The sequence below is a fragment of the Mustela lutreola genome, chromosome 1 (assembly GCF_030435805.1).
Source record: "Mustela lutreola isolate mMusLut2 chromosome 1, mMusLut2.pri, whole genome shotgun sequence".
Classification (NCBI taxonomy): Eukaryota; Metazoa; Chordata; class Mammalia; order Carnivora; family Mustelidae; genus Mustela; species Mustela lutreola.
The window spans coordinates 6,785,990-6,807,716 of NC_081290.1; the positions used below are offsets into that span (position 1 = coordinate 6,785,990).

Here is a 21,727-nt window from a genome sequence, read left to right on the forward strand (position 1 = left end):
AATAAGAATGTGGAAGAAGAGTTCTTTATGTCTTTAACGAACAGTAGTGGTAGGACATTGTGCTTGACTAAATGAAAACTTGATAATCTCTTATCGGGGCAGATTCTGATTTCGTAGGTCTAGGGTGGGGCCTGAGATACTGTATCTCTAACAAGCTGCCAGGTAGACCAGCTGCCGGTGGTCTGTGGACCCCACTTTGGGAAGCAAGGCTCTGAGAACTGTTAAGTGGGGCTCTTATCAAACAGTCAAGATGTGGATGCTCAGAACCTTGGGGATCCTTCAGACTTAACTTTGGGCACCAGTGAAAGTCCATTCACCGGTGTGTGAATCTTTTCACCTTCTTTATTGCTGCTGTTCGTGACCGTCCTGGTTCAGCAGAGTGGTTTTAGGCGCAGTCACTGATCTGCCACACTCAATGACACACTCACTACCACAGTCACTGATCTAAAGACTGCCTCTCTCTACACCTGTCAGATAATGCTGTGCAGACCGTGGACTCACAGTGTATTTCTCTGATCTTCTGCTTTCCAGATTTTGCAGAAAAACTGCTAAAGCAGCTAGAGAGCTCTACGGAGAGGTTTGAGGTGAAAATGATGCTCATGAACCTCATCTCCAGATTGGTGGGAATTCACGAGGTTCGAATTACGTTATGTTTCTCATTTTGGTGAGAATATTAGAAATAGAATTATTCCTGGTGAAAGGAAAGCCACTAAGGTAGAGCAGCGGCTTAATTTTATCCCTCAAAACCATTTAAACCCATACAATTTAGAGAAGAATAAAATCTTCCACTCCGAAAATAGCAATTTTTATCACTTTGTTTTCTTATCAGTAAATATGGATCTTAAATTCTACATATATTTTTATGGACAGACTATTTTATGTTCTGATTTTCTACTTCATTTGATCGACATGTACGTTTTTCTGAGCCATCATAACCCATGTATTTTTATCAACTATTACTCCATTCTGCAGTTTCTTTATCCCTTTATAGCTTTACTGACTTCCAGATCACTCTGGTGGGAGATTTTCAGTGTTTGCAAACCTGAATTCTCTGGTCATTTATTTCATGTTGAATTAAATTGTAGGAGCTCCTTGGTGGTATTTTATATACATATATATGTATATCTGTATAGTACGTACATATGGAAACTTCACACATACAGACCAACTGCTATTGTAGAAAATGAGATTTCTAGAAAGTTAGGCCGTGAAGAAATGGCATTGAGGTTGTTCCCTATCATTTCACTCTTGAGATTTGCTGCTGTGTACATCATTGAATGTGTTCCCTTCTTCCGAAAGTTTAAAAAAGAAAAAAAAGTTTATTTATTTATTTATTTTTTAATTTTTTATTTTTTATAAACAAAAAAAGTTTATTTTTTAAAGCTCTTAAAATGTATGTATGTATGTATATATTAATTTATTTATTTTTATGTAATCACACCTAACATGGGGCTTGAACTCATGACCCTGAGATCAGGAGTTGCACACTCTTGCAACTGAGCCAGCCAGGCACCCCCTTCAAAAAGTTTATTCAAAGAAGAAAAGTAAAACAGCCTTATTTATTGAAAATCTAGCAGTGTCAACATGTATTCAATTAAAAATTAAAGTACATGTGAGTGAAAGCACTTGTTTCCTTTTTCTAAGAAAAACTTAACATCTAATGAACAAAATGCCTTTTCTCCACGGGCTCTAGTCCTACAGCAGGATTACCAGATGAATTTATGTTATATTTGTGCAGAAATTTCATGTCAGGCCTGAATTTGAGCTTCCTAGGAAAGCAGAAGTGATGTGTAATTTAAGCATGGTTTGATAGAAGTGATACTAGAGTTTCACAACTGACTACAGTTGAGCATCCGTCTTTATACTGAATCTACATCTTCCTTATTACTGGTCTGGTTCTGGTTTTGCTTTGGGGCTAAATGGAAAAAAACCAATTTATTCTGACGCGGTGAACTTTGCTAAGACAAGGCCATGTCCAAAGTTCCTCTCCTTGTAGTTAAAGATGACAGCTGCTTTGGTGAACATTTTGTAATGTATGGTAGTGTCAAATCACAATGCTGGGCTCCTGAAACTAATACGATACTGTATGTCAACTACCGTTTGTAAACTACAGTTGCTTTAGTAACTAGACTCTGTCACCTTTATTTAGGTAGACTCCAGATTGCTAGTCTCTTCTCCGTAAAATACAGAGCTCAGAGTATTGTTGAGCTAAATAGCAAGCTTCCTGCAGTGTGATTGGACTGGTATCCAGTAATAAAATTATAACCGTGGGGGTTTGGGTGATTAAATTATACCAGGTACTATTCAGGCTCGAGTTACTATTTTATCCCTTGCTTTGGGGCCTATCATTGCTGTTCCTTCCTATAATCCTCTTTATCTTTGAAGACTTAAGAAAGTTAGTTCTGCAGCCACACCGATTTTAAAAATAGAAGAATGTTACATTTTGGTTTCCTTTTTTCCTCCTAGTTGATTGTGCATATACTTCTTCCTTGACATAATGAGGATGGCAGGAGCATGCCCTCCCTTTCCTTGGGTAACACAGTACAGTGGATCATGAATAATTATTGAGAAAAAACAAAAATAAATAATGATCCCTAGTTAGTTGAGCGTGGTGAGAAAATTGCGTTAGGGAAAAATAAACCTCTAGAACATCAATTACATAAGTATTAAAGATTATGCTTCTTTCCACAGCTTTTTCTCTTCAATTTCTACCCGTTTCTGCAAAGGTTTCTGCAGCCCCACCAAAGAGGTAAGCTTCCCACTTGCCACATTCCTTTGCTGAATAAGGGTTGGAATAACTACCCATGCCTTTTGTTTTGGAATTATTAAAGGCAAGAGTGAAGAGTAAAGTGTGTTCTGTTTAAGAAGAGGGGAGGGAAACCCTTTTGTTTTCTTTACCCCAGTCTGTCATGGGTTAATTATTCTGCTTATCAACTTTAAGAAACAGTTATTTTTAGAAGACAAAAGACTGGATTCTCAAAGCAAGTCTTTTTGTAATATTTTAAACAGGTAGAAAGTTCTAAACAAGCAATCTGACCTACTGTAACTGTAATAGATACCAGAATTTTCTGTTACATTATCATTGTCCTCACATGTATTCTCAGTTCAAAACAACATAAGGGCAGGAAAGAAGAGATGGTTGCTTTTGCCTTTGACCTTGAACCAAGATAGAAAGGAAGCCAGCATTTATCGAACCTCTAACAGGAGCCAGGTGCTGTGCTAAGTGCTTTACATAATCATCTCATCAGATCTCGCTTCAGTCCTGTGAGGTGCAGAAATAAAAAGACCAGGGTCCCTCGGCAAATAAATGGCAAATTGGGATTCACCTCACTTCTTCCTTTTGTCGGAGGGCTTGTTCCTAATATATGCTGCCCCTTTGAAGGGAGAGGATGCGTATATATTTTTAGTTATTTATTCAGTGATTTCTAGGCTGGACCCTGAGTTCGTCGCTAAGAATTCCACAGACCACATAAAGGATGTCCTCACCTCCGTAGAGCTTTCAGTCTGGAGGGAGATCCGGAGAGTGCTGTGTATAAAATGTCTACATGGAGAAAAGTATTTTGAGGAAAAGGGAAGAATAAAGACAATACAGAGTGCTGGGGCAAGTTCTAGGTTAGAATATATCAGGAAAGGCATTTTGAAAAGGCAGCGACTGAGCAGGGACCTGAGGGAAGTGAGATGTGAGCCATGCAGGGCTCTGGGGCTCGAGGTTCCGGGTGGAGTTAGGCAGCAGTAGCGTCTAAGGCGAGAACGTGCTTGCCATGTTTAATACTAGTTCTGAGAGGCAGAGCAGTAAACTGACTGTGATCTTTCTGCTCTCTTACATTTTTTAGAAGTAACAAAGATCCTTCTGTATGCTGCCCAAGCATCTCATCACTTAGTACCCCCCGAGGTGAGAACTCTACCCCTTATTTCTGTCTCCTAGCAGTGCCACTACCAACTGTATCATTGTGGCTTTTCTCACTGGGCCGGTTTTTCTTCAAAATGAGAAGAGACACTAACTCTTAAAGAGATGGACATACAAGTTTAGTTATAGAAACTGAAAAAATTTTTTCCTATAGAAAAGTAAAGTTCATTTTAGAAAAGCTGAGAATTCTGACTTTAATTGCTAAATCTTTTGTCAGAGAAGTCAAGAATATCAATAAATTAAAAAGGGGTATCAGTAAACTTATTTATAGTAATTATTTTTCAACGCGGATAATTCCTTTCTTTGATTAAAATAGCATTAGAGGGGCACCTAGGTGGCTCAGTTGGTTAAACATCTAACTCTTGACTCAGGAGGCTTAGGTCTTGATCTCAGGGTCATGAGTTTAAGCCCTGTTTGGGGCTCCATGCTAGGTGTAGGGCCTACTTAAAAATAAATAAAATAGAATAAAATAAAGCAAAATCATTGGGTTGTCCTGAATCAAAGCAATTGTTTAAATCCAACTTGAAAAATAATACTAAAAGAGAGCAGAATTTAATCTGAGGATAGCCGGGAGGACTGCTACCCAAACTATTTTTATCTGTCTTTCTCCGTCTTGAGTCCTTCCAACTCCCAGACTGAGGACGGAAGAGTTTTACGTGAACGGTCTATTGTCCCTTCGTCCTCACATGTTTGAGTAGAAGAGGCATTTTATCAGCACTCACCTCTTTTCTTTTATTCCCAATTTAGATCATTCAGTCAGTGCTCACGACTGTGGCCAACAATTTTGTCACCGACAAGAACTCTGGGGAGGTCATGACAGTAGGGTATGTCGAATGTCCCTGGAGGCAGAGGATATGTTTTTAATGGACAGCTGACCCTGGAAGTCCCCAATTTATACCTTTTGATTTAGTCTTTTTAGAAAACCTTAGATTAAACCATCTGAGATTGATGTTTGGGCTTTTAAAATTCATTTTCCTTTTCTAGAATCAATGCTATAAAAGAGATAACAGCTCGATGTCCTCTAGCCATGACTGAAGAACTTCTCCAAGACCTGGCTCAGTATAAAACACACAGAGATAAGAGTAAGATGCCTGTTTTTCTCCGTAGATCAAAGAATATCAAGTGACTCTTTTTTTTATCAATAGACTCTTTGCTCTGGAGTTCCTAATTAAAGGTGTTATTTTACAGATGTGATGATGTCTGCTAGAACTTTGATTCAGCTCTTCCGAACACTGAATCCTAAGATGTTGCAGAAGAAGTTCCGGGTGAGTGAGACATGCATGTTAATCAAAGGTTACAGTCTCAGAAGGTGAGACTAGCTTCCTACAGTGTGAGTTTTAGTGTTTTTGAAGCTTCCACTATAAGTACTGGTAATTTTATTCTCAGAACACAATTGAATTAAATCTCGTCGCTTTAACTGTTCTGTAGTTGGCACACGCTCTTTAATGCTGACTGAATCTTACAGACCCATCAGGCTGTTTCCTCTTGAAAGCTTGTGATATCATTAACAGATGAGAATTCCAGAGAAAGGACAGTAACTGATGCCAGTATTGAACAGGCTGTTTCCCAGCCAGGTAGAACCTCTTGGGAAGCGGGAAGGAAGAGAAATGTGTGCTTGGAACAGAAAGAGAGCTGGCGATCTCAAGACTTGAGAATTGGATAGTTGTTGTCCGCTCACTGCCAGTGTCCGGATCATATCAGAGGAGAGCAAGGAAGTAGGAGCAGAGTCCTGGCTGAGGGATTTACTTTGCCCCAAGGCATAAGTCGACTGTTTCTGTCCTTTGATTACTTCCATTGTTCATGATTCTCCCTTCTACATTCATCATCTTAGAGAGTCCTATCTTTTGGAGGCTTAAACTCCCGACCCTAAGTTCTATATCTGAGCTGGGATCTAGAGTGTGTGCCTCACTGACGGAGCTTCCCAGGTGCCCTAAGAATCCTTTTCATGAATAATGCCGTCTAAGAACCTTATTAAAAACCTTATTTAAAAAACAAACAAACCCTTATTTTAGGGGGTGGAGAAGGTGACGGAGGGCTCCATCGGTTAGCATCCACCTCTTGATGCTCATGCTTGGGCTCCGTGCTCCTCAGGGAATCTGCTTGACGTCGTCTGCCTCTGCCTCTGCCCCCACGAGCACGAGCACACGTGCGCACTCTGTCTCTCTCTCAAATAAATAAATCTTCAAAACAATGTTCTTTCCTTTAGGGGAAGCCTACGGAGGCCTCCCTAGAAGCGAGAGTACAAGAATATGGAGAATTGGATGCTAAAGATTACATTCCAGGAGCAGAAGTTCTAGAAGTTGAAAAAGACGAGGATGCTGAAAACGATGAAGGTTTGTTTTCATTTCACCATTATTGGAGATAAAATCACTCCTATACAGTATCGACCTTGAAATCTTTATGCTGACTGAACATTCATTGAACAGATACTTACTGAGCAAGGACTGTGTGCCAAGCACTGTTAACAGGCACCGGGGATCAAAATGAGCGTGGTTCCTGCTCTTAGGGAACTTGCACTGTAGTGTAGAGGTCACGCCCTCAAGACAGCTGCCCCTTAGGTAGAGCCTGCGGGGCATTCGGGAAAAATATTAGTTTTTTGTTGCCTAGAAAAAACGATGAGGATTAGTCCTGAGCAACCCCCCAATAAGCAGTCCCCTTGTTGAAGAACACTTGTTGGACGTTATTGAATGCTTGAGAAGACTCCGTTCTGATTTCCAGGATTAGCCTTTATTCCTTGATTACTAGAGTCCTGTCTTCTTCATATTAATTCATGAATTGTATCAGCAAAAGTTTGTAAAGCCTTACCCGTGAGCTAGCTGCTGTCAGTGTAAAGATGAATGGTGTCCTGTCCTTGAAGACCTTTCTTAAATAGCTCAGCAGTAAAGTGTTAACCAGCATTTATGATTGAAATGCGGCCTAAGGGCAAGAGAGAAGTCAGGTCTACCCCAGAAGTTCAAAATAGGTCTCAAAGAGGGGCATCTGGGTGTGTCAGTGAGTTAAGCATCTGACTCTTGGTTTTAGCTCGGGTCATGATCTCAGGGTCCTGGCACTGAGCCCCGCGTCCCCACGGACTGGGGAGCCTCCTTGAATCCCTCTCTGCCTCTACACCTGCTCGAGCGGCCTGCGTGCTATCTCAAATAAAGACATTTAAAAAAAACCTCGGGATGCCTGGGTGGCTCAGTTGGTTAAGCTGCTGCCTGTGGCTCAGGTCATGATCCCAGTGTCCTGGGATCGAGTCCCGCATTGGGCTCCTTGCTCAGCGGGAGCCTGCTTCTCCGTCTGCCTCTGCTGCCACTCTGTCTGCCTGTGCTCACTCGGACAAATAAATAAATAAAATCTTTAAAAAAAAACAAAACAAAACTCAAAGATGCTGACCCATGAGCTATATCTTGACTAATAAGTGTGGAATGGTAGAATAGTGGAGATTTTCCAGGCAAACTGAGCAAAGCCCTGAAGGATATAAGAAACTGTTACAGTGGGGGCACCTGGGTGGCTCATTGGGTTAAGCCTCTGCCTTCAGCTCAGGTCATGATCTCGGGGTCCTGGGATCGAGTCCCGCACCAGGCTCTCTGCTCAGTGGGGAGCCTGCTTCTTCCTCTCTCTCTGCCTGCCTCTCTGCCTACTTGTGATCTCTCTCTCTCTGTCAAATAAATAAATAAAATCTTTAAAAAAAAAAAAAAGAAAAAAAGAAACCATTAGAGTGTAGGATACAGGGTGGAATGTAGCAGGCAACCAGACTAGAGCTAGAGCTGAGGCCTCCACTGGAGTGGTTGTGTATATGCCATACCAGAAAGATGAACCACTTCCTTGTGGGGAATAACTGAAAAATTGCAAGTATCTGTGATTTCGAAAGCTTACTGTGCTGTGACTCCAGTAAGAACTACTCCTCCTCATTGAGGTATCTACACGGTCCTTCCGCATCCAGAATCTTCCACTTCCGTTCTCTGAATGACTGTTTCTAACGAGCTTCTAAAAACATGTATAAATGCGCTTAGACAAGTTGTCAGACCCTTGCTGTGTGGCCAAGAGAAATGTCCGCTTGCCGTTTTGGTGGAAAGAACATTGGCTCTAGATTCAGACATGATTTTTTTTTTTTAAAGATTTTATTTATTTATCAGAGAGAGAGAGAGGGAGAGAGCGAGCACAGGCAGACAGAATGGCAGGCAGAGGCAGAGGGAGAAGCAGGCTCCCCGCTGAGCAAGGAGCCCGATGTGGGACTCGATCCCAGGACGCTGGGATCATGACCTGAGCCGAAGGCAGCTGCTTAACCAACTGAGCCACCCAGGCGTCCCAAAGACTTATTTATTTATTTGACAAGCAGAGATCACAAGTAGGCAGAGAGGCAGGCAGAGGGAGAGGGGAAAGCAGGCTCCCTGCTGAGCAGAGGCTCGATCCCAGGACCCTAAGACCATGCCCCAAGCTGAAGGCAAAGGCTTAACCTACTGAGCCACCCAAACACCCCTCAGACATGATTTTTATGATTTCACTGAATGGCCACTTTTCTAGCAGTGTGGCTTGGGTGGGTATCTTAACTTACAGTGTCTCTTCCTCTTCTTTTGAGTCATGAGAGTTAAAAAAAAAAAAAAAAAAAAAGTGATTCTAAGGTTTTAGCGTATGGTAGATACATGGTCAGTGCTTATTTCCCGTTCTATAAATTAGTTAAATTGATGTGGTTTATTTAGCAATAAACATTGTCCAATCCTTGGTCAGTAGAGCTCCATTGGCTTTAACCTTGCTTTTGCTGAATTTATTTAGACTTACCGTGAGTACAGCATGAAGGGACAGCACTGACAATGTCTTGTGTGTCACACAGATGGATGGGAAAGTACCAGTCTCAGTGAGGAGGCGGATGCCGATGGCGAGTGGGTTGATGTGCTGCACTCTTCTGACGAAGAACAGCAAGAAATAGTAAGTCCTGGAATGTCCTCGTACTGGGCCTCACTCCGATGTTTCTTAAGACCTAATTTGTGCTGGGCGGGGCCGTGGGGAGCACTTAGCTCTCACTTGAGCTGGTCGCTCTTTAAACCTCTCTCGTGTGCATTCCAAGTCCCAGAAGCTCAACAGCATGCCTGTGGACGAGCGCAAAGCCAAAGCGGCAGCCGTTAGCACAAGCCGCGTGTTAACTCAGGAAGACTTCCAGAAAATCCGCATGGCCCAAATGAGGAAGGAACTCGATGCTGCCCCGGGGAAAGCCCAAAAGAGGAAATACGTTGAAATTGATAGTGATGAGGAGTCCAGGTAAAACGACCCATCCCGGGGCTGCTCCTGTCCGCTCCTGTGGTGGCGCGGATCAGGAGAAGGGCCTCCGCCCTGGTTTCAGACGATACTTGTCCTTCACCGCAGGGGCGAGCTGCTTTCTCTTCGGGACATTGAACGCCTTCATAAGAAACCGAAGTCTGACAAGGAGACACGGCTAGCAACGGCCATGGTAAGTGAAGTACCATTTCAGCCCCTGGTTCTTCAAACAAAAAGCAAATAAGCAAATAAGGTGAAGAATGAACTAAAAGGAGCAGTGTTTTATTCTGATGTTTTAAATAAAGGTATAAATAGTGTAGAAGAAAATGCACAGGCGTTGGTTCTGTTAGCTGAGTTTTAACAAATAGCCAGGAAACCACCAATCCAAAACAAGATGTAGAACACAGAAAGGCCCTACCCCTGTGCTGGCATCTGGGCCGCTCAGTGCATTTATCCAGGCTATTGGGAAAGCAGGGGGATGTTTATAGTCGTTAAAGAAAAGCCTCTGGCACGGGCTGTGGCCGTATCTGGTTGCACATCTCCAGCCTCCAACCTCCTGTCTCGCCAGCTCCGGTTTCTACACCTTACTTGTTTTGCGCACCATCCCATACTGGTTCCACATCACCCTCTGCATTCCATTGGTACTGGAACCTGTTCAGATGAGTTTAAAAACCCATATTCTTCCTTCTCCACCTTCTCATTTTCTGTCCGCGCTTCCTGAAAGTCTCCACCTCCCCCTCTCTCCCGCCGTGCATGCCTTCGTCCGGCCGAAAATAGCTCATTCCTTCCTAGGAAGCTCCTCTGATCTGACTGGCTGAATTATGCCCTTTTCTGCCACTGAGCTCCCTTGCCCCATTTCAGTGTACCATGGTCATTTCTCCCCTGGAGCGAGTTACTGGGGAACAAGGACAGAGTTGCAGCCTCCTTTTGTCCTTGGCATCAGTAGAGCGCCTGGCGTGTCTATGGGGGAGCTGACCCTCGAAGTGTTCTTGTGTGTGTGCTAATAGGCCGGAAAGACAGACCGAAAGGAATTTGTGAGGAAGAAAACCAAAATGAACCCGTTTTCCAGTTCCACAAATAAAGAGAAGAAGAAACAGAAGAATTTTATGATGATGCGATACAGCCATAACGTCCGGTCAAAAAACAAGCGTTCCTTCCGAGAAAAGCAGGTGAGTTCAGTGAGGCTTGATTGGTGAGAGCGCTGTTGTCGTTTTAAGATGTCTGTACTCTTTTTTTTTTTTTTTTAAAGATTTTATTTATTTATTTGACAGAGAGAGATTACAAGTAGGGAGAGAGGCAGGCAGAGATAGAGAGGAGGAAGCAGGCTCCCTGCTGAGCAGAGAGCCCGATGCGGGACTCGATCCCAGGACCCTGAGATCATGACCCGAGCCGAAGGCAGCGGCTTAACCCACTGAGCCACCCAGGCACCCCAAGATGTCTGTACTCTTGAGGCAGTTGTACCTTTAGGACCCTGTGTTATGTGTGTCTTAGGATTAATGGGGAGCATTATTGGAGAGCACGGAGAGGGGGGAAGTGGTCAGGACATGCAAATCCTACACCTGACTGGGTTGAGTTCACCTGTGTGACCAAAGGGGCGTCCATTTCCTTCCTCAAAGGAGTGGAGGCTAGACGGTCTGTAAGGTCAGCCCTATGCTAACAGTCTCGACACTGCATCTGTGAAATACAATACGATCCTTCCTTATGTGCCCTTTTGCAAAGCTTTTATGTTCACAGGTTTCCATATACAGGCTTTGCTGTGTAGTCCTATGCTGTCCAGCTGGCTGGCTTATTTAGAATTCATTATAATAATAAAACAGATTCATGTTTTCTTACCTTTCTCCACGGGGAAGGTACCAGAGCATTTCTAAATGTATTCTGAAGGATCGCCAGGAAACCAAGTCAGGAGCAAACCAGGGTTCCTAGATTGCTAGCCAAGGATGAGCCTGCCAGGCCAGAAAGTTAATGGCCTGATTTCCAGGGCAGTGTTCCATCTGGGGGGGCACCAAGGGAGTATTAACTAAATTAAGGTGCCATTTAAAATCTACCTGGGGCTCCTAGGTGGCTCAGCCGGTTAAGTGTCTGCCTTTGGCCCAGGTCATGATCCCAGTATCCTAGGATCAAGCCCTGTGTCTGGCTCCCTGCTCAGTGGGGAGCCTGCTTGTCCCTTTCCTTCTGCTGCTCCTCCTGCTTGGGCTCTATCTGTCAAATAAATAAAATACTTCAAAAATAAAATCTATCTGCTTACTTCATTTTCCTGGTTCTAAACTATGTCCAGCAACATCATGTAAATAATACAGTGACAGCATTTTGAAGAGAGGTTGTTAAAATTGAGATGTAAAGCAGGGTACCCTTTTGGATTTTAAATACCTGAGTTGTGAGGTGCCGGGGGGTCAGTCAGTCAGGCCTCTGACTCTGGATCTCAAGGTCGCGACATTGAGCTCACGCGCTTAGCAGGAAGTCGGCTTGGATTCTCTTTGTAGGACGGTAGGGTTGAAGAATGGTAACCACGGAGTTTTAGCATGGTTTGTTCCTTCCTTTATTACGAAGTTTTTGTGACCGAGGGTGTTCCCTGCCTCCCTCCTCCTCTGTTGGTTCAGCAAGATTTTTTCTGGCATGATCTGGAAGCCTAGCTTCGTTCCCGGCCAGCACCTCTTGAGTCATGAGGTGAAAGGATTTTTTATTTAGAAGTTAGAGTTCACGGGACATCGGACCTGTTGGTTCAAGAATGTCTTTCCTTTGTTCTCCAGTTTCTTTGTCATTTAGAACCTTGAGAGGAGAATTTCTGTTTATGGATCCTTGCCTCAGTTTCTTCAAGGTCTCTTCATTACAAAATTTGACTCTGGGTTCCTGATTTTCTCTTACTCTCTTCTTCCCTCTAGACCAGCCCTTCCCAATAGAAATTCCATACAAACCGCATGAATAATTTTAAAATAAAAAAATAAAAAGAGGTGAAATTCATTTTAGTAATAATCTTATTTAAGCTAATATATCCAAAATAGTATCATTTCAGTATATGATCAGTATAAAAGTTATTAGATACTGTACCCTCTTGTTTTTGAACTAACTGAAGCCAGTGTGTTTTACCCTTGTGGCACATCTCCGCCTGGACTAACCAGTGTCCAAGCACCGCATGTAACTGGTGGCTGCGGGATCGGCCATGCAACTTCAGAGCATCTCCCAAACGGACATGTGATCTAAAATAGAAGAACCCAGTTCAGTCTACCTTTTGTGTCTATCTTTTGCTCCTCACACATTACACGTCTGACATTTATGGTCACACACAGCGTGTGAATGTTCTGTCCCTACGCGAGTAGTTTTCTATAATACTGGCAAGGTGTCCTGCAATGCTGTGCTGACGTTGTTTTCCTGGAGGCGGTGTCAATCCCCACAGATTCATTGATCCCACAAGCCATTGTCATGAGACTGCACCTGCCGCCTTCCCCAGCTCCCCTCCCGAAAACGCACGCACACACGCACACGCGCAGACACACACACTTCGGAAAGCAGTCGCAAGCCCAGGTGATAACCTGTGTTTCTGACCAGTTACCCACTCTTTCAGTTTGATTAATTTGCTCCAGCTGCTTAGGGGACTCAGAGCAGTGGTTACTTAAGTTTACCAGTTTAGTAAAGGGCCCAGATGAACAGCCAGGTGAAGAGAAACAGACGGCAAGGTCTGGGAGGGTCCTGAATGCAGAACCTTCTGTCCCTGTGGACACACGTGGGATACGTCGCCCTCCCAGTGCAGATGTGTTCACTAACCTAGAAGCTCTCAGAGCCTCACACTGAAAGGATTTTTTTTTTTTTTTTTTTTTAATTTATTTGACAGAGAGAGAGACACAGCGAGAGAGGGAACACAAGCAGGGGGAGCGGGACAGGGAGAAACAGGTTTCCCGCCGCACAGAGAGCCTGACGTGGGGCCCCTTCCCAGGACGCTGGGATCATGACCCAAGCCGAAGGCAGATGCTTAACAACCCAGCCACGCAGACACCCCTAGAGGGATTTTTTGAAGGCTTCATCACTTAGGCAGAATCAATTATTAGTTCCATTTCCAGCCTCTTTCCCCTCTCTGGAAAATCATGTGTGTTCAGGGTGGAGGGGGCCAAAAATTCGAAGGTCTTTCTTCGACCAGCCCATTTCCAGGAACCCATCTGGTTGCCTCAGTAGAAAAGATGCTCCTAGTGCTCTTGCCATGTGGAATTTACAAAGGTTTCGGGAGCCTTGTGTCAGGGACAGGGTCAAAGACCAATATTAACAGGAGATGCCCTTATCACTTAGGAAATGACCAGTTCTAGGAGCTCTGTGCCAGGAACCAGGGCTAGAGACCAGTGTATATTTTCTATTATTTCATACACCCGAAGCACCCTCTGGAAAAGTCACATTTCATACCCCTTCGACTCCTCCATGATGTTTTGTTGTCTTAAATAAAAATGTCTTCCATGGCTTGACAAATGTACATGAGGTCTTTTTTTTTTTTTTAAGATTTTTAAAATTTATTTATTTGACAGAGATCACAAGTAGGCAGAGAGAGAGAGAGAGAGAGAGAGAGAGGAGGCAGCAGGCTCCCCGCCAAGTGGAGAGCCTGACGTAGGGCTTGATCCCAGGATCTGGGGTTATGACCTGAGCCGAAAGCAGAGGCTTTAACCCACTGAGCCACCCAGGCGCCCCGCATGAAGTCTTGTTATACATTTTTGGAGTACACTCACAGAATATGTGAAAAGGTCGGGCATCTGGGTGGCTCTGTCAGTTAAGTGTCTGCCTTTGGCTCAGGTCATGATCCCAGGGTCCTGGGATTGAGCCTAGCATTGGGGTCCCTGCTCCTGGGGGAGCCTGCTTCTCCCTCTCCCTCTGCCTGCCCTTCCCCCTGCTTGTGTGTGTGTGCTCGCTCGCTCTCTCTCTCTTCCTCTTTCTCTGCTAAATAAGTAAATAAATAATCTTAATTTTAAAAAGAAGAATACGTAAAAAGATGAGGCTAGAAAAGGAAGGTAAAGCGTACGGCAGAGAGAGGAGGAGCTTGCAGCGCGGCCGTAAGAAAGGTGAAGGAAGAGGAAGGAGAGTGCGCAGGTCCCTTGTGTTCGGATGCTGGCAGCTGAGGGGGAGGGTTCTGAGATGTTCATCACAAAGTTTAATGAGCAGAATTAAAGCTATGGAACCTTGGGTTATAACATCATTCTCTAACATACAGTTCTTACCCTGTGCCTTGACTATTCTAAAGCTTTCCATTTTTTAACTAACTTAATCAGTATCCAACAATATGAATAGGTACTGTGATTTTAGATTTGACAGATGAGAAATTAAGACATGGATGAGTCGGAGAAATACCTCCTCAGCCATACAAATTAGGTTAAAGTGAACTTAATTTTTCTACCTTAAGTGTCTACCCTTAGCTATTCTGCCTGTCTACAAAGACATACCAAGACCCGGATATGAATAAAGGCAAGGAAGCAATAACTTAAAAATCATAAAATCCAAAAAATTTGAACATTTAGATAGAAAGTCAGGCCAGTTCCACCCCCCAAAATTCTTCAAAGCAAACAAATAAAACCACGTATCTATATTGTTAAAATTCAAAAGCCAGGGGTCTTAAAAAATTTCTAGGAATCAACAGTGCTTGGGAATTCGTGGAATAGCATCCGTCACACACCTAAGACACACACTTCCCTCAGGATGATGTGTTGATTTAGTGATTCCATTCTGGTGCACTGCTGTATAACCAAATTAGTATAATGGGGTACCCAAGATTCCCACGTTTAAATAATTTTTCTTACGTTCCAGCTGGCACTACGAGATGCACTTTTGAAAAAGAGAAAAAGAATGAAGTAACTTCCAAGCAAATTTTCCATCCCAAGAAGAATGCTACATTTGTATCATTATCTTGAAAATTAATCAAGGTTGTCTGTTTACATTAAAGAGTCCTAAAGTACTTTATTGTGAAAAACAGCAGTAAACATGGTAGCAGTTTAGTGTTTCTGTTTTGGAGATGGGTAGTGGTGGGAATGTGTGAAATGTCCCTGGTGGTGTAAAATTACTGTCACTTCGCATTCGTGCAAAGAAGAAAAATGTTGGGTGCCTGCTGATTGGCACTGTAGGGACAAGAATGAGTGAGCCGTGGCCCTCCCAGAAGGCACTCGCAGCCTGTTTGGGAAACGCGAGGGGGCAGATGTGTGTCGTGTGTGTATCTGGAGTGCAGTGTGAATAGTTCTCTAATAGAGGTAGGTCTGTGCTTCGCTGGGGTTGTAGAGGCCTCTGCAGGGCACAGGAGTTCAAGATTTTCTCTTTAAACGGGACAATGTTACAAGAGTAGGAGTTTCTTACTTGTATATAGGCTTACCTGCTCCGAACAGGTCCCTGCTGTACAGGTTTTTCATAGCCAATTAAGCTCTTTTAGTCCATCCAAAAACTATTTTTTTGAATGCCAGGTATAGGCTTTTTGGTTACGACCTTGCTTTTTAAATTGCCTTAAGTATAAATAGTAATCGTGGAGTGTCTTTAGTTCGTCATTTGGACCACCATAGAGGAAAAAGAAGTCGGACTGGTCTCCCCAGCCTGCCTTCATGCTGTGGTATTTTCAGCCCACTGTTTGCTTTGTCTCAATAAAAGGTTCCTAATCTCAGATAGGTCCTGTGGTGTGTGTGGACTGCTGTGCTGGTCTCCCTTCCCTTGGCGTGGCTGAGTAGCCTTCAGGGGACACAGGGCCGTGCTCAGCCTCTGTTTGCAAGTCATTGATTTGGAAATAGCGGGTGCCTTTGCCTCCGATTTCCTGGGTCATATTGTGGTAGATGAGAAAAGTGTTCTCTGTTATTTTAGAGTAAAAGGCAGTTTTCTGCCCACCAGAATTAGAAAGTAGCTTCTAAAACTTCTCTTGTTCACTCTCTGTGTTCACTTTTGGTTTTACGTGAAACTTCGGGGCCTTCTGCAAAGATGCCTCAGATCACTGGACCTTCGTTGTGAAAATCTTGAAGTTCAGGGACTAAGTTGCACTGGCCCGGTGAGGGGAGTTCTCAAGAGTCAACTTCAGTAGCTTTAGGGTTTAACAGGAAGTGTCCGATGCAAATTTGCTATTTCAGACCTGAAACTTCTCTCTCTCTCTCTCTCTCTCTTTGTTTGTACTCTTGAACTGGGTGGCTCCTTGAGAGAGGTAAATAAAATTAGAAATGGCATAGCCCTTAGGGTTCACAGCTTTGCTCCTTGACTTCTGATGGTTCCTGGAAGTCCCCCCTTCCTCAGGACATTCGGACCCCACTTAGAGGCCTGGAGGCCAAAGTCCGTTCTGTGCTCGGACTCCTGTTCTACTGTGACTTCGCCCTGCTCTTAACTGAGGTTTATATGCAAGATAGAAAAATAGCTAGTTGAAAGATGAAAGCCTTAACTCTTATGTCTTCAATCACATAGTATCTTAATTCTGCCGGATGCCTTTTATTGTATAAATCTTCCTTTGAGAATATGTTCTGTAAACCTGAAGATCAGATTCTCACAAGGTCGGATGCTGTCAGCAAAGGCAGAGTGATCTTTCAGGGTCAAAGAAGGTAAAAATACCTAGAAGAGGCCATCAGGGTCTGAGCTTCAACTTTTCAGTCTCTGCTTTTCTGTCATTCCGAAGTATGGATCCATTTCAGGGACGAACACCCATTTCCAAGCTCAGAATGTTTACAAAGTGATGTATGAACCTAGAATTCTGGCCCATTTTGTATGTGACCCCAGCAGGTTCCACAGAAGGCAGAGTCTGTTCCCTGCTGTATCATTAGTGCTGGTTCAGTGCCCAGGAAGTTAGGGGCGTAGCAAGTATTTGAATACATGATTTATTCCCTGTCCATTCTCTCTCTGTAAATACAAGACCACCTACCTCGTTGATTGTTTTGAAAATTTTGAGAATGTTTTCAGCACTTACCTTGGTATTTGCCACAAAGTGAACATTCAATAAATTTCTCATCAACGATTAGATATCTGCTTTTATTTTATTTTTGTTTCATCTTTGTGAAATGAAACAATGATTATAGTTGTAACAGTTATTTGTTTTACCCCTCCTCCATTTGGGGGTGGTTAGTTTGAAATACAGAAATGTATATTGAATGCTCTGCGGGTGACTGTGCCCTATGACACAGGAAGGAGGTAGACTTACAGAGTGTCTGTATAACACAGGCTGCTTATGGAGCTATCAGAAAAGGCATAGCATAGGGCTGAGAGCATCCTAAAAAGTGAGAAGTTCAGCTGGCCAGAGAGTAGAACGGCTGTTTGCTAACAAACTGATGCTTGCGATAAGCAGGAACGCAGTTGGAAATATTCCTAAATATAAAAGTTACGGTTTAAAAAGTAGTAGAATTTCTTAAAAGTTATGTATAAATTGTGTTCTCATTACCTCATATTCTAATTCTTTGAAAATTTATAATCTGTTTAAAGTGTCACATGACAACTCAGAATTAAATCAGAATGTTTAATTAGAATATTCTGTTCTTCAAACTGTTGTAGATAAACACATTTTAAACTGTGTTACCAAGAATATTACAGTTCCACCAAATGACAGCCTTTTACTGTATAAAAATTAAAACTAAAAATTAACTGTTTATTTTTAAATGTATTTTATGAGATTTAAAAAAGATCTTGAAAATTAATAGACAAGTAAAGCACTGACATGGCGCTTTTTCTCTTTTATAAGGAAATAAACTTTTCTCTCCTAGTATAGTCTTTAGTTGGTACTTATTTAAAAATGCAGGTAAGAACAGAGCACAGCTAATCCCGTACTGCTTCATCACCGGGTTGTATGCCTTCATTGTTCCGTCGGTCCAACTGTCCGTCCAACCTCACTGTGGAAATGGTTAAGTTTTGATTTATCCACATGATGGAAGATTTTAAAGCCATAAAAATGTTTACAATAGGAAATGTTTATTATAAATGAAAAGAACAAACTAAAGTATTTATAGCATAATCAAACTGCACGTTTAAAATATGAATAATAAAGGCCCAAGAGGAAATACTCTGTTGTTTATTAAATAATACTGTTTTAACTTGAATTTCAGTGATTACTAGAGAGATGGAGGTCATTTCACATAGATTTTTGCCATTTCGTTCTTTTTTTATAGCTTTTTTTTTTTAAGTGTTGATTTGTAGGAGATTTTTATGTATTCTGGATACCAATTCTTAGTCAGTCACTTATGTTACATGTATCTCCACAGATGAGCAGTGCCATCTTTGACAGACTAAGTTCCCATATGTACTTTTGTCTGGGAATTTTCAAAACCAGTCCTGGATACTTTTTTAAAAATGGATTTTTTTTTTTTTAAATTTTTAAAATTTACTTATTTATTTTAGAGAGAAAGAGCAGGGGTGGGGCGGGCAGAGGGAGAGCGACTCCTGAAGCGGACTCCCCCTGAGTGCAGTGCCCAGTGCAGGCTTCCATCCCAGGACCCCGGGATCATGACCTGAGCCGAAACCAAGCATGGACTGCTCAACTGACTGAGCCACCCTGGTGCCTCTGAATACTTTTTTCTTTTTTTTTTAAGAGCAGTTTTAGGATCACAGCAAAGCTAAATGCACCAGAAGGATCCATGTGTTGCAGTCAATGAACTCCCATCAGTATCACGACAAGTGATAGCTTACATGAGAGTTCTCTCTTAGTTTTGTATATTCTGTAGGTTTAGACAAGTGTATAATGATGATTACCCACATTTACAGTGTACAGCGTAGTTCTACTACCCCTAAAATCCTCCCTGCTCTGCCTATTCACCCTTTTTCCCCCCAACCCCTGGCAACCACTGATCTTTTACTAGAGTTTTGCCTGTTGCCAAATGTCATGGAGGTGGAGCCATGACAATCACTACCATTTTCCTACCGTTTTTTTTCACTTAGTATGTATTTTTTTTTAAGATTTTATTTATTTATTTGACAGAGAGAGAGAGATCACAAGTAGGCAGAGAGTCAGGCAGAGAGAGAGAAGCAGGCTCCCCGCTGAGCAAAGAGCCCCATGCGGGGCTCCATCCCAGGACCCTGAGATCATGACCTGAGCTGAAGGCAGCGGCTTAACCCACTGAGCCACCCAGGCGCCCCTCACTTAGTATGTATTTATGTTTCCTCCATGTTTTTTTCATGGTTTGGATAGTCCGTTTCTTTTTAGTGCTATTTAAATAACTTCCCATTCTTTGGATAGGCCATGGTGTGTTTATCCATTCACCTCCTGAAGGACATCTCAGTTGCTTTTAGGTTTTGGCAATTATGAATAAAGCTGTCAGAAACATCTGCGTGCAGGTGTGGATATATGTTTTCACCTCTTTGGATTAATATGAAGGAGAGCAGTTGCCACTCTCTATGAGGAGTATTCTAGTTTTGTAAGAAACTGCCAAACTCTGTTCCAAAGTGGCTGTACCCCATTTTGCAGGACGCTTTGCGGCTGTCCTTCTAAGTTTCTCTCACATTTTACTATAAGCAGCAAAAAGAAGGTGGTGGCAACTTCAACATTTTGACTGGAAATCAAGCTCGGTCACTCAGTTCTTTCATTACATTTTCTACCTTCCCCATTCGTGTGGGTGACAATGTTGTTAAATGTCCTGCCACTAAGTAACAACCACTTCACTTCGCCAATAACTTGTTCCTCGCTTCCCCTGCAGCCACTACTGGTGGTCTCCTTAGGGGCCGTCAGACGTCTCGTGGTCTAGTCCAGGACCTGGAGGCTTTCACTAATACTGCCTGAAGCCCTTCCAGCTTCCACCTACTGCTCAGTTCCAAAGCCGTGCCTACAGTTCGAGGAGTTAGGATGGTAACCCTCATGGTACCATGTCTTTATTAGTTATCTACTGCTGCATAACAATTTACCAAAGTTGAGAGCCTAAAACGACGAATGCTGTTCTGTAGTTTCTGGGGATCAGTAATTTGGGGGTGGCCTAGCTGGGCTTAGAGGAGCCACTTCTGAGACAGTTCATTCCTATGGCTATTAGCAAGAAGACTCTGTTCCTCTTTCCCTCTTGGTAAAAGGTCTCAGTTCCTTAAGACAGGAACCTTTTCACAGGGCGTTTTTAGTGTCCTTAGGGCCTGACAGCTGGCTTCCTGCAAAGTGAGTGATCCAAGAGCACCAGGAGCAGGCTGGTCATCTTGTCATCTTGTCTCACAAGTCAGATGCCCTCACTAAAGCAGTATTCTGTTCACTAGAAGCAAGTCATCAAGTACGGCTCACAGTCTCGGAGGGGAAATAGGCTCCACCATTGCATGGACGGAGTGTTGGAGGATATGTGCATTTGTTTTTAAACTACCACACTGCTTTGAAACTGAGTAAAATGAGAGAGGAGAGTCCAACATGGCGGAGGAGTAGGAGACCTGAATTTCGTCTGGTCCCAGGAACAACTCTAGACCGCTACCAAATCTTTCTGCACATCTGCAGATGCAACAGGAGAGCGAAGAAAAGAACAGCTGCAACTCTACGAATAGAAAGTTGACCGCTTTGTGCAACGTGGGACATACAGAGAAGTGAATCCAAGGCGACATATGGGTTAGACCATGGGGGAGGGACCCTCCATCATCCGGCTCCTGGCAAGTAACTGAGCCAGGCAGCCCGAAACCAGAACTGCCAGTTAGAAGTCGGCTCTGGTGAGGGACATCCCTCGGGTGGCTAAGTGGGGGATGGAACCCCACCTGGGACAGTGTGGTCTCAGGACCCTCGGGGTCACAGAAAGACCAGGATGTCTGAGTGCGGCAGAGCTCCCAGGTGTTGGAGCAGGAAAGCCGGCTGCAAACAGTGAGCTGAGGAGTGAGCTCTCAGCTCGGCCTTGCCATAGACCTTGATCCAGGCCACAGTCAGGCCATTGCTCTTGGCTCAGGAGTGCACCACTGGAGTCTGCAGGGTTTGGAGACTCCAAACGGAGTCCTGTGTCAGACATAGAAATGCTGGGTCACAGACCAGGTGAGCACAGAGTGCGGCAGGGGATGGGTGACTGACTGCTTTTCCCCGAGGGCTCACCGAGGAGTGGGGCCAGGGACTGGGAGGCCGCCATTGTCATTCTCATCCTCTAAAGCTGCACAGAAATCCTTCAGGGAACGAAAGCCACACTGAGCAAACTGGAGCAGATTACTTAGCCTGGGCCCTCGCTAGGGCAGTGCAAGTCCACCTGGGGCAGAGACATTTGAGAATCACTGCAACACGTCCCCACCCCCTGCAGAAGATCAGCAAGAACATCCGGCCAAGACCAAGTTTACCAGTCCACGAGAACTGCAAAACGCCCACCCTAGGGGAATACAGCACATAGAACTCGTGGCTTTTTTCTCATGATTCTTTAATCTTTCAAAGATAATTTTTTAAATTTTCATTATTTAAATTTTTTTTTCTTTTTCAATCAATTTCTTGTTTTATCAACTCCTTTAAAAATTTTTTAATTTTCATTTTTACAGTTGCATTCTATCCCTTCATTGTATTTAACCTTATTTGTGCGTGTGTGTGTGTGTGTGTGCATATAGGTTTTTCTTTCTTTAAAATACTGGGATGCAGTTTCTTCTAACAGACCAAAGTACACCCAGAATCTAGTGTGTGGTTCTGTTCTATCCACCTGTCTGATCATATTCTGTCTTTTTTTTCCCTTCCTCTTCTTCCTTTTTTGTTTTTGTTTTGTT

General features: G+C 43.3%; 1 protein-coding gene across 3 annotated transcripts in view; it reads left to right on the plus strand.

Annotated features, from left to right (window-relative positions):
- Nucleotides 1–17,080, plus strand: part of SDAD1 (SDA1 domain containing 1) — a 30,837-nt gene extending 13,757 nt beyond the window's left edge. For 2 of the 3 annotated variants that reach the window (XM_059159043.1, XM_059159045.1), the window contains exons 11-22: nt 532–635; nt 2,692–2,749; nt 3,834–3,892; nt 4,655–4,731; nt 4,892–4,989; nt 5,096–5,172; nt 6,114–6,240; nt 8,721–8,815; nt 8,955–9,145; nt 9,251–9,335; nt 10,150–10,311; nt 12,969–13,595. In XM_059159043.1, the coding sequence (XP_059015026.1) occupies nt 532–635; nt 2,692–2,749; nt 3,834–3,892; nt 4,655–4,731; nt 4,892–4,989; nt 5,096–5,172; nt 6,114–6,240; nt 8,721–8,815; nt 8,955–9,145; nt 9,251–9,335; nt 10,150–10,311; nt 12,969–13,052 (1,217 nt within the window). In that variant the 3' untranslated portion in view covers nt 13,053–13,595. Of the gene's footprint in view, nt 1–531; nt 636–2,691; nt 2,750–3,833; nt 3,893–4,654; nt 4,732–4,891; nt 4,990–5,095; nt 5,173–6,113; nt 6,241–8,720; nt 8,816–8,954; nt 9,146–9,250; nt 9,336–10,149; nt 10,312–12,968; nt 13,596–14,914 lie in introns of those variants that run through there. The other variant, XM_059159044.1, reaches the window with a different exon arrangement.
- The last annotated feature ends 4,647 nt before the right edge of the window (nt 17,081–21,727 follow it).